Here is a 14835-nt window from a genome sequence, read left to right as displayed (position 1 = left end):
ACATCTGCACGCATTCAGTTTGTAGCCGCCATTGTTTTTGGTAATGTCACATGACCAGAGGGAGAGTTTGATTTAGGACACCCCTTCACCTGCAGTATTTTGTCTGATATTTAGTTTTTTATCTCTTTACTTATCACATTTACCTGGAATGTTTTTTTTCTTTTCTTTTTTTACCACTTCACAGCTCTCCTTTGAAAAAGAGATCTAATCTCAATGGGATTTCCTGGTAAAATAAAAGTTAAAGGGTAACCAAACAAGGAAGTTGACGGCTGACTCCGCCCACAGCCGAAATCTAAAAATCCAGTCAGAGGGGCGGAGCTTAGGAACAGGAGTGTTATCATTACTAGAGCTACTGATCACTACCTTGAACTTCTGATATGACGTGGGAACTACAGTTTGACCAATCACAAAATTCAACTGCTGTTCCTCCTTTCAACCTGTAGGGGGCAGGGCACAGACGGTTTTAGATCATTATTTTTTTTAGAATTAAGCAAGTTTATTTTAAAATGTCAAAGACCAATAGTCAGTGCTTTTAAAGCCCCATTTAAAGTTGATTTAGGGTTTGTTTACCTTTTAAATAAAAAGAAAAAAGACCTGCCTCGATGTCTCTGATGATTGGTCAAGCCTTAGACTCACTACACAGTTATTTTCTCAAAACATACAGTATATGTAAAATCGCTGTATCTTACGAAATTTGTGTATGATTTCATATCTCACAAAGCACTGTTTTTTTTTATGAATTCACATTTATAGCTCCACAGTTGTAGGATGTTCAGTTCAGTCTAGTGTCGGCTAAAAACAGCCATTTTTAATAATAGCTAACAGTGTATATAGAATGTATTAAAAGATTTGACAGCCAAATCTTATTTAAAAGTGAAAATATTGTTTCCACTTAAATAAACTACATTTGGTTGATTCAGCCTTCTTTATGTAAGCTTTAACCATTGACTGTACACGAAACCTGGACTGAGTGACCCCATCCCCCTTTACGTTGGCTCCAAGAAGCCAAAATCCCATAGACTTCTACAGACAGACAATCCCATAGACTTCTTCATGCGCTGTGAACACAAACCACTCAGTGGAATCACTTGTTACGGCCCTGAAAGGCAAACCTGTCTGAAGTCTAGAGCAGAGGTCTGCAACCTGCGGTTCTAGATCCACATGTGGATCTTTTATCTCTCCATGGTGGCTCCTTGGACAAACATAAAGTAAGTCATGGAGACTGCTGACCCAGCCATGTCGACCTGCTAATGGCTGCCTAACCAAAACTACCTAAAGAAGACAAATAAACAAAGCCTGCAAACTAAGACTGCCAACCCCAAACTAAAATAACAAAACCCAGCAGTGTAAGACTGCTGAGGACAAAAAAAAAGAAATCACATTTTGAAAGATGCAAGGTTCTTTTTATATTTTTGATTTTGTTTGTGCCAAAAATAGACATAATTTATATTTATTATTAAAAAGAAGAAGGTCATGAATGCAAATCCAAATTTCTTAAAGATTAAAATAACTCTATGCAGCTCTTTCTAGGTTTTGATCAGTAGAAAACGAGCCCAAATGGCTCTTTTACTGTTAAAGGTTGCCGACTTCTGGTCTAGAGGAAACACAAAAATGGACCATAACCCATGAAAAACTGGACACCAGGAAGATGAGGAACAGAGTCTTTTTTTTATTTTTTTAAAGAAAAAATTTGTGTCTTGTGGAGAAAAAGAAATGATTAGTTTGCTGGTTCAAAAAGAAAAAAACAAAGGGATTGAAACCTTGGCCAAGCATAAATAAGTCAGGGAGTCTGTTGACCGGGCCACGTCGACTGTCTGAGTCAGCAGCTCTCTGCCAAAGCTGCCCGAACAAAAATCTGATTATTCAAAAGAAACAAAGCAAGCCAGCAAAAAGACTGCCAAGGTTCAACCCCAAAACTAAAATAACAAAACCCACCGGTGTGAGACTGCTGAGGAAAAAAGAGAATTCAGCTATTAAGATATTCAGCTCTTTTTATGCTAGCTTTTTCAATTTTTTTTGGTAGTTTTTTAGGCTATTTTGGGGTTTAGCTAATATTTTAGCCACATGCCAGCTGTTTTGGCTAAATTTTACCAGTTTGAATAGGCTAATTTGAAATTTAGCTTATATTTCAGCCTCTTGCTAGCTGCTTTGGCTAATTTTGTTTTTTTCTCAGTTTTTTAGGCTATTTTGGCAGTCTAGCTAATATATCAGAAACTTGCTCGCTGTTTTGGCTAATTTAGATTTTTTTTTCCAGTTTTTTAGGCTAATTTAGCATTTCGCTAATATTTTAAATAGCTATCAGCTTCAGCGTTTTCAGCTGTTAGCTTCAGCGTTTTTTAGTTATCATTTTCAGCATCTTCAACGGCCACATTCAACTTGCAACATTCACACTAGCATTATCACAGGTAATGCTGTATATCTAGTTTTTAAAAATGTTTTAGTATTTATTTTCTATGAAGATTACAAAAATAAATTATTAAAAATGTAGCTTTGTGTGGCTTTCCGGAAATCTGTAAATGTTTACGTTTAGGCTGTGATTGTTACACTGTTTTTGTCAGCATACAAACCGAAGAAAACATCATTAGAAAAACCTCATTAGAAAACGTTTGGAGACCCCTGGCGTACCGGACCAGACCGGAGCGCTCAGTGGAAATGAGGCTTAAAAGTCTTAGCTCTCTCTGAACATGTTTGGATGCTTTAAAAAAGGCCACAATAAAGGTGACCAAGTCTAGTTTGTGATTTTGGTACAGTAGCCGCTCTGGTTTGTAACCAGCTGAAGAGTGATCATCAAATTGATCTGATCTGTACTCTTCTGATTAATGGCACCTGCTTATCATAACCCCGCATGCTGGAATCTGCATCTCTGCCGCTCATCGATTCACCCCTCATGTCGGCCGCACACCCCAGAGACCCGCACACACAAACACACATACACATATTCATCTTTTCCCTGCCTCCCTCCTCCGATCACTGTCATTATAAAAGTCAGCAGCTTCTGCATGCATTGATCATAAATCATAATTGCTTGCTCATTTTTTCCCCACTTGTTTAATGTTGCTGTCAGGGGGCAACAGGGGGAGAAAAGAAGGAGGCGGGAAAAGACGAGAGGAAGAAAAGCCCAAAGAAAGTTTACTAAATGAAGAAAAATGACATTAAAAAAGAAAACTGTGTTCATTTTCTTTCACTTTTTATCTTTGTTTTTCAATCAATTTCTGACTATCCTAAATCTATTTATTGATGCTTATTTCTTTTTTGTTTTCTTAAGATTTTTTTTGTTTTAATTGCTTAAAATAAACCAATTCCAAAATCCAACTAAAAAAATATTATTTATTTAGGTTATTATGAATTAATTCATTCATTGGTTATTACAGAATAAGATTGTTTAACTTCAATTTTACTGAAAAATCCTTTATTTTATATTTTTTAAATCTATTTAAGAGGCATTTATCAAATTATAGCATATTTTAAAGTATCTGGACTTTTTTTACAGTAAGGCCATCATTTTATTATGTATTTATAAATGTATGGTAGAGTGTCCGCCGTGAGATTGGAAGGTCGTGGGTTCAAATCCCGGCCGAGTCATCCCAAAGACTTTAAAAAATGGGACCCAGTGCCTCCCTGCTTGACACTCAGCATTAAGGAGTTGGACTGGGGGGTTAAACCACCAAATGGTTCCCGAGCGCAGCTGTGTCTGCAGCTCACCGCTCCCCCAGGGGATGGGTCAAATGCGGAGAACAAATTTCACACACTTAGGTGCGTGACAAATAGTGGGACTTTAACTTTAACTTTAAAAAGTGAATTTCTATAGTTTGAATAAACTTAGTTCTTCTTAAACAAAACAAAATCTGAAAGATTTTAACAAGTTTCTTTTTTACATATTAGCTCTTTTTTTTATTCTTTATTTTTTTGTATCTGCATAAATCAATAAAAGCAAGAAAATCTAATTTTTTCCCTTTTATGAGTTTTTGAACTTTGATTTATTTATTTTAACTATTTTTTTTATTAATCGTTTTTTACACTGAACCACATGTCGGGTTATTGGAACCATCTCATTTAATGTGCTTTATAAAAGTGCCGTGCGATCCAAAAAGGTGTGCTGACAGCACACACATCAGACATTTTTAGTTTTATGTCTTTGAAGGGTTAAAAACATACACGCTTCATAAATGTACTCCAATAAATGTACAGCTTTTCCCTCTCAAATGCTCATCAGTTGATGGTTCCACAGTCCTTCACCCTCCAAATTCAGGCTCTTTTCTGGCTTAGACTTAAAAAAACTGACATCCAGACAGATTAAAACTCTGTTCCGTGTGGAGATAGACTGGAGGGACTTCTGTGTGAGTACCTCCATTTAATCCTGATGTAAGCTGCAGCTGAGCTCGGTGTGTTGGAGTTTACATTGTCGTTTTTTCCTAAAGAAACACAATCCCAAAAAATAAACATTCCTCTGCTGTGATCTTCTGCAGATCTTTAGAATATTTTAAATAGCTTTCATGAAATTTGGACTCAGACTCATAACTCAAAATCATTTGACTTTGTCTTCCCCCACCTTTTTTTTTAACATTTCTGGACCAATTTTGGAATAGTTTCTGCAATTTTTCCGGACTTTTGAGAAATCGCTCTGCATCCCGTATCTCTCTATATACTATTAAGGCACTTTCTCTCTTTCATCAATCTTGCTTCCCATCACCCGTGCTGTAGAAATGATAGATCGGTGCGACTGAAATTCAGCAAAACTGCAACTGTACCTATAGATCAATGCCCCTCCTGTGCTGCCCCCCTAAGCATATTGCTCCACCCAATTAAGGTGATACACTCCGACACCGGTCCGCTCCTACTGCCACTTTTTCATTGAGCCCTCTGCTGACATCCAGTCCGGTGTTCCTGCGCGGCGAGGGTAAACTTTGGGTAAGGAGCAGCGGTTTTGGTATCCATAATGGAATGGGAACGGGGGAGGGGGTGATGCGAACTGCAGGAATGGGAGGCGGAGGGATGGAGGGGGGAGTGTCTCCTCCAAGCTGCTTCCAAAGCAAATGGAAGACAATCCAATTTCCTGCGATTCCATCAAGCCACCCTCCTGGATCCAGGACATTAGGGAACGCTGAGAGGACAGGCCGCTGACCCCCACTGGAGGAACAGCTTTGGCTGCACTGGAATGCTCTCAAAAAATTTGTTCTTTTTATTAGAAAGCTTGGTACATTAAGATTTTCCTAATGCATTAAAGTTGGTTGAAAGTTCAGAACCGTCCCAGAACCCCCTGCACCGCCACGACAGGCAGTTTGCACACCGTCCTGCAGGTTGCGACTTGACCCGCAGACAGACAGCATTGTTGTCTCGCGCGGCTTTTCATGCCGCAATTTGCATCCGTGCTCCGCGAGCCACCCACAGGGAATAGAAAGCTCTAATCCAATCAGCTGGTCCCCGAAGTGCTGCCCCGGAGAAACCCCCCAGAAAAGTAACAATAGGATCACTCTGCACTGAAAAAGCAGCGAGGAGGAAGGAAAACGAGGAAAGAGGCTGAAAGGTGAATAGTTAAAAGTGGGGCAGCATGATAATGGACGAGAATGCAATATCTTTATGAATGATGTGATGGTAGAGCAGTAAATAAACAAATAGTCTTCTATGATTTCAAGGTATCGTCTTATTTTTAACTCCTGTTGATGCTTTAATAGAAATAAGACCAAAAAAACAGTAAAGCAGGGGGGTCAAACTCAATCACACGGGGGGCCAAAATCCAAAACACACTTAAGGTCGTGGGCTGAACAGGAAAAACATTTATTCAAAACTACATTTTTAAAAATGTAACTTTTTAACATAACTATGAATGAAAATATTATTCCAGAATAAATCAACATAAACCTTAAATAACTTTTAATATTTTACTCTTCATAAAAATGTCTTTAGATCCTCGTACGTCTTAGTTTCCCTCGTCTGAGCTGGAATTCGGCTCAAAATACTCCAATATTCCAATATCGCTCGCCATTTTTTGCTGCACTGTTAATGTTAGGTCGGGGTTGTGAGGGGCTGTAAGCTAGTGGGAGAAAATGTAAACCAGGGGTCACCGACCTTTCTGAAACTGAGAGCTTCTTCATGGGTCATACGAAGGGCTGCCATTTGAAATGACAAATATGATCAGTTTGCCTTTAGTTCTACATTATTAATAATGAATAAGACACTGATTTCTCACCATAATTATCAACTATGACAACAAGCTAGGAAACAGATATCAATATTCAGCACTTTAATAATCTCAGCAATTATGCAATTTCAAAGAAAAATCAACTTACACATTTTTTAACAAATTTTGTTGCATTTTGAACTAATGACCAATTTTTTTTAACAAACTTAATGATCTTTGAACTAGTGTAGGTCAGAGGTCACCTAAACTTATCTAAAGTTTATGTATCATGAACATATTTTTAACAGATTTTAATATTTAAATCTATGTAAATGCAAGTGTAATTTAGAAAAATAGCGAAAGACTAAAACTTAGTTTTAGCTCACAAATGAGTTGTGCTGTTTTTAGAGGAGATCTGCACATGCACTAAACCCTCATCTGTTCCTAGTGTCTAGTTCAGGTTCTGGAGAAGAGAAGATGGTATCTTCACATTGACTGCAGTCAAATGAGCCGCCGTTCACATTTCTGTGGTCAAATCAGCATCACTGGATTTTTGGTGTGAGTTTCATCCAATACTTACGGTAGCAGGACTGAGAACGCTGGAAAATCTCCACCAGACTCCACGGAGCTTCTTGATGTGACCACGGAAATGTGAACGGCGGCTCATTTGACCGCAGTTGGAAAGGATTGTAAATCAATGAAAGAGCATTTTGATGTTAGCTTTGATTATTTTATCAAGAACTCTGAGAAACCAATGATTGAATGTATTGATCACAGTCAATAAACATGGGAGAATTAGCTAAAAGAGTCTTTGGTGAACTGGAAGGAGAAAGAATCAGGATTTTGAAGGAAGTTCTGTCCATGAAGATCTTCACTTCCTCGTCCAGCTGACATCCGGATCAGAACCATACGGCTGGATATTACTGATATTGATGTAGCAGTTGTGAAGATTTACGCTAGTGAGACACAGCTATTATAATCAGACAGGGGGGATCAGGGGCGGAGCTCCAAAAGCCACGCCCCCTCAGAGGAGATTTTTGAAACAGAGGCTTCAGATTAACATGAAAAATGGCTTTTTAAGACATTTAGGTTGTGGGATTTTGGTTAAAAACTTCATAATCATAATTCAAATTTTAAACATTGTAAATACATAGAACCAAATAAATGCTTTTAAAATACATAACAGATAAATAAAATTTCAAATATTTAAAACACTTCAGGAACATTTGCAATAATGTTCTTAAAAACACTGTGAATCATCTTGACTTTTTGGCTGACGAGTCATCTACCTTTAACAGTAAATTCATGACAGAACCTTTTGCTCTCCCAGAAGATGTATTTTTGTGCTTCTAAACGTGAAAGAATACAAACCTCGTCTTGCAGCAAACCTTAGTCGAATGTTTTAGAAAAACTGCTGAAGTAAACACTTGTTTTGTCTTTTCAGGACAACGAAGGACAGACGGCGCTACATTATGGTAAGAAGGCTTCTCATATTCATCTCAGCACTTCAAAAATTGTACACCGATATGATGATGAGGTCTGCGTGTGTACTCCCTTCAGCGTACGGCCGTTTGTTTTCCGCAAACGCCCACTCTTTGCCTGCATTTGTCCCAAATTCATCATCTTTACTCGCTTTTCCTCCCCGCTCCCAGAAAGATTCATCCATTCCCGACTCCATTCCTCATCTACTCGAGTCTCCATAACTTCCTCTTCACCGTTCGTGTGTCCTTCGGTATGTTCTCTGTTTTTGTGTGTTTGTTATAATCAGCAGACTTCCCAGAGGAAATCAGGAGTGGTCCCATGACCCCCCAGAGGGGGCGGCCCTCGTGTCCTCTGCACCTCCGTGTGTGTTCGCACTGCTCCCCATCTGTCCGGCAGCTCGGTGGCGTTGGGCCGGCCACGCCGCGTCCCTCACAGCCAGATTAGTTCATGCGAGCGCGTGGATGAGGAGGCATAAACCGATGACTAATAAACATAAACAATGAACTGGAAGAGACAAACAGCAGAGAATGAAAATTCCTTCCTGCCTCTCTTTGCACAGGGCCACCGTGGCCGGCAAGTGATTAATTGAGGGTTTACTGCTCGCCATAAATTGTTCTCCTCCTCTACTGCTCCCCGGAGGGCCGGCCACTTTTTACAGCTCAAGGCTCGGGCGACACGCCGCCACGTGCGCACACGGCCAAATAAAATACAGTTTAGAGCGAGATGAGGGATTTTGCAAACACAGCTGAGAAGGAAAAAAAAAAAAAAAAAGCCAAACGTTGTCAGTTTTAGCTGGACGATGCACACACCTCTGCTTTCATCTGAAATTAAAACCCCATGCACCTCGTGCACACGTCCGGCCGCGGGTTAAAAGGCCCGGCTGTCAATCTCCGCAGCTGCTGACATCAGCGAACATGGCGCAGCACAAAGTCTGCGTTTTAAAAAGAGCGAGCGATTGACAAAGACAGAGAAAAGCACTCACAACAAGAGCAGGGGGGGCGGAGATGCAGGAGGTGCATCAGGAATGAAGGAACCCACTAACTGGGTTAGGAAAAGTGCGAGCCCCCCCCACCACTTCTCCTCTCTGCACACCCTTTTAGCGGGGCACAAATTGCCGGTGGGGCAGTTCTGGAGGCTCAGGCCCAAGCTGGTGTCAGTGCTGGGCCGGAGATGGGCTTTTCATTAACCGCAAACATGTGGAGGATTAAACCACAGTGGAGGGAGGAGTCAAGTTCCCCTCTCTGCATTAATCTGATGGTCAAGAGCCGTTTATTTGATTCAGTCATTAGCTTTTAGAGGAGCTCGATGACAGTTCAGTTGTTTTTGAGTTTTAACTTCTAACAGGTTCTTTGAAGGTTCTCCAGTCCATAAAATACAAGTGAATCGGGACCGTATGGAGCTAAATAGGGGCCAATATTATTTGAAACCCAAATTAAGCAAATTGAAAAAAATGAAGGAAAATGTTTGAAACTTTTTGCTATTTTAAAATAAACATAATTATTTTCAGCTTTAAATTTTGTTTTTTTAAGTTTCAAAACGCAGAATTTGAATTTCAAAACTTTTTTTCACTTTTTTTTTTCAAATCTGAAAATTTCAGTTTAGAAACCTTTGGCCCTGTTGTTGCACATCGGGTCGGGTACGATACGGGATAAAACTCTGCTTTTACCCCCGTCTTAGGACAACTTCAGGCTATGATGGTACAGACAAAACAGCCATTTTCTAACCTTTTTTAAATAATAAATATGAATTATGTCTATTTTTGGAACAAACAAAAGCAAAAATGTAAAAAGAACCTAGCGTCTTTCAAAATGTGATTTCTTTTATTTACTTATTTTTAAAATAAAAGATGCTCTGTGCCACACAGGATCATCTCAGTGCAGCTCTGAACTGCTGGTAACCAATGTTTTGTAGTATAAAATAATATGTGATTTTAACTCATAAAAGATCAACATTTTTTACCAAAGTTTTTTTTATTTGCATGTAAAATCTGTTCATTGTGGAGGTAGAGTTGATCAAACAAGAAGTCTTCAGGTCAGCAGGGCTGTAAAAACCTACATAGTTTATCATCTATGTGAACCTCAGACATTAATTTATACATTTAACTAGTAGTTTGAACAATAGAATTCTGAGTAAAAGATGAAACCCTCTTAATGGTTATGACCAGGCCTTAAAAAGTAACTGTAAACAAACAAATCACAGCATTTAAGACATAGAAGACATAGAGAACTAAAACAGTTTAAAAAACTTTTATAGGAATGTAGAAAAAACAGAGATGAAAATAAAATCTTTCATCTTCCCCCTTCTTTCGTCAGCATCGGCGTGCGAGTTCGGCGAGATCGTAGAGCTGCTCCTCAACGCGGGGGCGGACCCATCTATCAAAGACATGGAGGGCTCTCTTCCCGAGGAGGTCACCGAATCCAGCGCCATCTCCTCACTTCTGCGCCAGTATACGGCTCCAAAAGGCTAAATCCTCCCAACGTACCAGCAGCATCCCTGAGTCCAGCCCCGCCCCCCATCATCTCCAGAGACGCTGTAGTTTGTAGACCTGACATAAAAAAAGTTTTGTTTCCTTTTAACTCCAGGTTGTTGAGGTGACTTTGACTCTGTAGCTCTTCTGAAGAACAATAATTGCACCATTTGACCCGAGATGAGGAGCTTTGCATGAGTCTCCATCGATATACTCTCTGCTTCTGAAGCATCTCCACTGTAGGATCTGACTATCCGACCGTAGAGATCTTTCGACCTTGTTTAGATGTTGTACTGAGGCAGTTTTGACAATTTTCTGTCAAATAACACCTTTGTTTGCAATATTAGAGGAGAGCATCGTCACTGAGAGGATTCATGCATCACTGTTTGGATTCGTTTGCTTTAAGTTCCAAAAAGTCTTCATAAATATCACCAGAAAAAAATCAATAAACTGTTGCAAATAACCGTAAAATACAATCCACCCTCTTTTACTGTGGAGTCTGCCCTCGGACTTTAGTTTCTGTTCAGTTTGTGTTACATTTTCATCTTCTGACGTGTTTCTTCATTAAAGTCTTTAGTGAAGCAGGTTTGGGTGTTTGTTGTGTCTTTTGAAGTGTCTTATGATCTGAACATTTTTGTTAGAAACCGTGTAACACTGTATGATATTAACAATCTCGTTATTTCACTGATACATTTTACAGTATGTGAACTATATCAGATTAATATAAATATATTCAAAACATATAGTAGATTATTAATATATTCATAAACAAATGTGTATAAATGTGCTAACATGATTTCACAAGGGTTTTCTAATAATCTGCACCAAAACCCTGACATTTGCAGCTAGAATACTGATTTTTTTAAACATTTACCACATCAATAATATATGGAGCATGTTTCGAATTAGTTCAAAGTTATTGTCATTAAAAAAAAACACTGCTTTCCTTTCAGAAATAGGAAAATATCAAAGTGACTCCAATCTTTTTAATGGTAGTGTAATAATAGCTGTAATAATACATATCAGGAGTCAGAGCTCTGTCTCCTCCTCTGGTCACCGGTGGGAGGTGTCTCCAGAGTACTGAAGACACTACATCTCCCAGCAACCCCAGCACACTCTCCCCAGAGGCCACTCTTTCATTGCCAATCACCCACAGGACATTTAAGCACAGAGCCTCACTCAGTGCGAAGTATTGTTTGTGCCACCCTGCCTGCATTACTGAGCGTTTCTATCTGGATCTGATCTTCTGTTTCTGACCCAGTTTTATCTCAGATTGCCTGCCGCCTGCCCTGACCCTCACCTGGACAACTCTAGTCTCTTCTTTGATGCTTCCACGCTTGTGATTGACCTCTGCCTGTCTGACCCGGATTTAGCTTCATGGACTTTTAGCTGTGCTTAGTTCCTGTTTGATACGTGTACATGATTATGCATCTGAATAGGATGTACAGCAACAACTATGAATGACTAAAGAAAAAAAGCCTACAGAAGCTTAGTAAACCCTCAAACATGACGTCATGTCTGACGGGTCTGGATGTTCTCCAAAAAAGTCTAAATCTGCTTTTTCTGGCGATGATCACATTTTCTCTGCATTGATACACAAAAACACTTTTACACACACTCTCTATCATCTGAAAATTCTCTGTAAAACTTGACTGTGATTCTTCACCACACATCCATGAAGATCTGTGGTCAGAAAGTGGAAAATCCTCGTTTTTGTCTCCATCTATGACTCGACTTTGTGGAAATCTACTTTGACGCATCAAAAAACGGTCTGGTTAAACTCTGTCAGTGGTCCTTACTTAGCATAGGCGCCGCTTTAAATTCAGCTCTTGTCCTTGTGGCTCGTGTACAGTGCTAGTTGTAAATTGTCATGCAAGTTGCGTCCTCTACATGAGAAGAATAAAATTCTCTCCCCTTTGAGTCTGTATTCAAGTCTAAACTATTGGGCTTCTGCAAACAAAAAAGGGTTGTACTACTTATTTTGCTGAACGCTTCATCTTTAGCTTCAGGAAACTTCAGCCAAAGAATCTTTCATAACAGACAAATCAAAATGCATAAATTTTGAGGAGAAAGCTTCCATAGTTCAATAGAAAAGCTTTTAGGTATTCAGAGTGAGTCTGTGACATGTTCCCCCACACAGGGACTCATTGTTATGAATTCCATCCACATCCAGCCATTAGCCTGTTGGTGCATCTCTAAAGTATGTTTGGGCCTCAGTGTTGTCTCTCCCTTATTTTCCAAACCCTGTTACGCCGGCTTGAGGTAAGAGAGGATGACGGCAGTTGTGCTTCCCTTCCAGCTTGTTTGCAGGACTGACACTAAGCCCATTATGCTTCCATTATGGAGCTTCAATTTTCCTCTGAGCTTTTTCACTTTTGACACTGCAGCTCACCGCACACTCAGGCCGGCCCCGTCCCACGGCCACTCTGCCCCGTTTGTCTTTTTTGTTCAAACCAAGAAAGAAAACTAAAGTTGGGTTTTGAAGTAATATTAGCCAATAGGGCTTCATGATGTCAGACATGACAAGATATGTCCATTTTCCAAACCAGTTTAATCCCTGTTGGAGTCAAAAGGATGCTGGAGCCTATCCCAACCACTGTTGGGGTACACTCTGGGTGGTTCACCAGTTTTAACATCATTACATGGTAAAACTTCTTTAAAAACAGTCAATTCTGACGTTAAAAAAAATAACATTTATAATAAAAGAACGTTAATTTTAAATTTATTTTTTAAATTGGCCACAGAGTCAAAATTGTAGAATATTTTCAATTTTTTACTAAAAAGTGTTGTTTATGTATTAAAAAAAATTATAAAAAGAAAAAGCCTTAAAGTTACTTTACAGTAGGGCTGGGTTGATAAAATCGATTAATTGATCTAACCTTAATAGATCAATAATCAATCCATAACAGTAGAGATCGATCTGACGCATAAGCTTAAGTACGCTAGCTTGATGCTAACATCTAATGGGATTTCCCATAGGACGGCTAATGCTAACGCTGGGTATCGAGCAATGGTGGCGTGGAATTTATTACCACAGTATTTAGTTACACAAATGAATACAAATAATTTTTTGAGAAGACTAAGACTAATGGGGATCCTTCATAAACAAACCTAAACACACATTGATGACTATATAAACAACTTTATAAACTCACAGGCAGTAATTTATTTATTTTTGTTCATTCTTTCTTCTTCTTCTGGAATAAGGTGTAATGCTATAGCACTATCGCCACCTAGTGGCCAAAATGAAACGCCCTCCAGGAGAAGCAGAAAAATTGTTTTAGAATCCATGTAACACTGCGTGGTAACAACAATCTTATTATTATTTTACTAATACATGAACTGTATCAGATTAATATGAATATAAACGGTTTAAAAGTTAGACTATGTTAAAGATTTTGAGTTAAAGGGTTAAGAAAGTAAAATGACTCATTACAAGAAAAATTGTCTAATTTTCAATCTTGCAAGAAGAATAGTTTTCAATCGCAAAATAATTTCAATTTAAGACATTTTTTTACTCCATTTTTGTGTACTTAAAGAACATTTTTGACTCATTTTTTTCTCTGTTTTTGCAGTTTCCTGGTCCTAAAGGAGCCTTTTTATCTCAGTATTAGCACCTTCTTTGCTGCCTCTCACCTGGCTTAAAGTCTTCTTAGATAAAACTTCAGACTTCACAGCTGTTGTCCCGTGAACCGTCTGTCATGGTGATGGGAACTCTCAGAAACGTGTCCTCTCGTCAAGTTCTGACTTTGAGTCTTCCAAACTTTTTTCTGTCAGATTCCTTCAGTTCTTAGAGAAAAAGCTTCACAGTTTCATTCTTTTTTACCTAAGATGAGAAGGTACTAGTGCTGGGTGGATCGATCCTAAATATTGATAGTATTGATCTCAAGTTGGATCGATACCAGCCTGCAAATATTGATATTTCCACTCTTTTGTTCATATTTCTACTATTTGTTTTTTTAATCGTTGAACATTCAGAGTGATTTTTGTATTATAGTTACTTGTTTCTTTTGATTTGTAGTTTTAAATTCACTTCTTCACCTATTTAATTCCAAGAAGTTTTTAATTAAATATTGTCCTGATTCAGTTTTTATGTTTCAAGTTATTTAAAAAGGAGACTTAAAAAAAAAAAAAAAACATTTGTGGTGATTAAAAACAATTGAGATTATTTTGAGTTATTTCTTAATGAAATCAAAACTACATTTATGATTTTTTTCTGGTAATAGAAAGGTTGAAAGTGGTAAATTACATTTAAATGGAGGCGGAATCCAATATGTTAAAGAAATAAAAATTTAGGAGTAATAATTGATGATAAATTGTCTTGGAAATCTCATATAAATTACATAAAACACAAAGTTTCTAGATCTGTTGGTATTCTGTTTAAAATGTTTGATGTTTTAAACAAAAAGAGTTTATATTAGTCGTTCCGTATCTTTTATATTGTGCAGAGATTTGGGGAAATGCAGGAAAAACTGTCACTGAATCTTTGGTTAAATTACAAAAAAAGCATTTAGAATAGTTAACAGAGCAGGATATTACAATATGCATATGAAAAAGGATCTGATTTACTTGCATCCTTTTTTTTTTTTAATAGGTTTTTTTTTTTGGTTGTATCTTTTTTTGTCGAATTTTCAAGGAAAGACATTGAATAAGCTTTATAAGTTTATTCCATTTTTATTGTTTTTTTTAATATACTTTATATTGTAGTAACAGTATAAATGGCAAACTAAACTAATAAACATGAACTAAAAAAAATTAAGGTTCATGA

At 38.1% G+C, this 14835-nt stretch overlaps 1 protein-coding gene across 2 annotated transcripts in view; it reads left to right on the top strand.

The window, feature by feature from the left end:
* The window catches only part of acbd6 (acyl-CoA binding domain containing 6), a 37846-nt gene extending 27193 nt beyond the window's left edge, over positions 1–10653 (top strand). Inside the window, exons 7-9 of one of the 2 annotated variants that reach the window (XM_024279212.2) lie at positions 7563–7593; positions 7771–7850; positions 9913–10653. In XM_024279212.2, the coding sequence (XP_024134980.1) occupies positions 7563–7593; positions 7771–7850; positions 9913–9942 (141 nt within the window). In that variant the 3' untranslated portion in view covers positions 9943–10653. The remainder of the gene's footprint in view (positions 1–7562; positions 7594–7770; positions 7851–9912) is intronic. The other variant, XM_024279211.2, reaches the window with a different exon arrangement.
* The last annotated feature ends 4182 nt before the right edge of the window (positions 10654–14835 follow it).

This window comes from Oryzias melastigma, linkage group LG4, assembly GCF_002922805.2.
Source record: "Oryzias melastigma strain HK-1 linkage group LG4, ASM292280v2, whole genome shotgun sequence".
Taxonomy (NCBI): Eukaryota; Metazoa; Chordata; class Actinopteri; order Beloniformes; family Adrianichthyidae; genus Oryzias; species Oryzias melastigma.
Note: the sequence above shows the minus strand (reverse complement) of the source record. Positions and strands in the feature narration are given on the sequence as shown.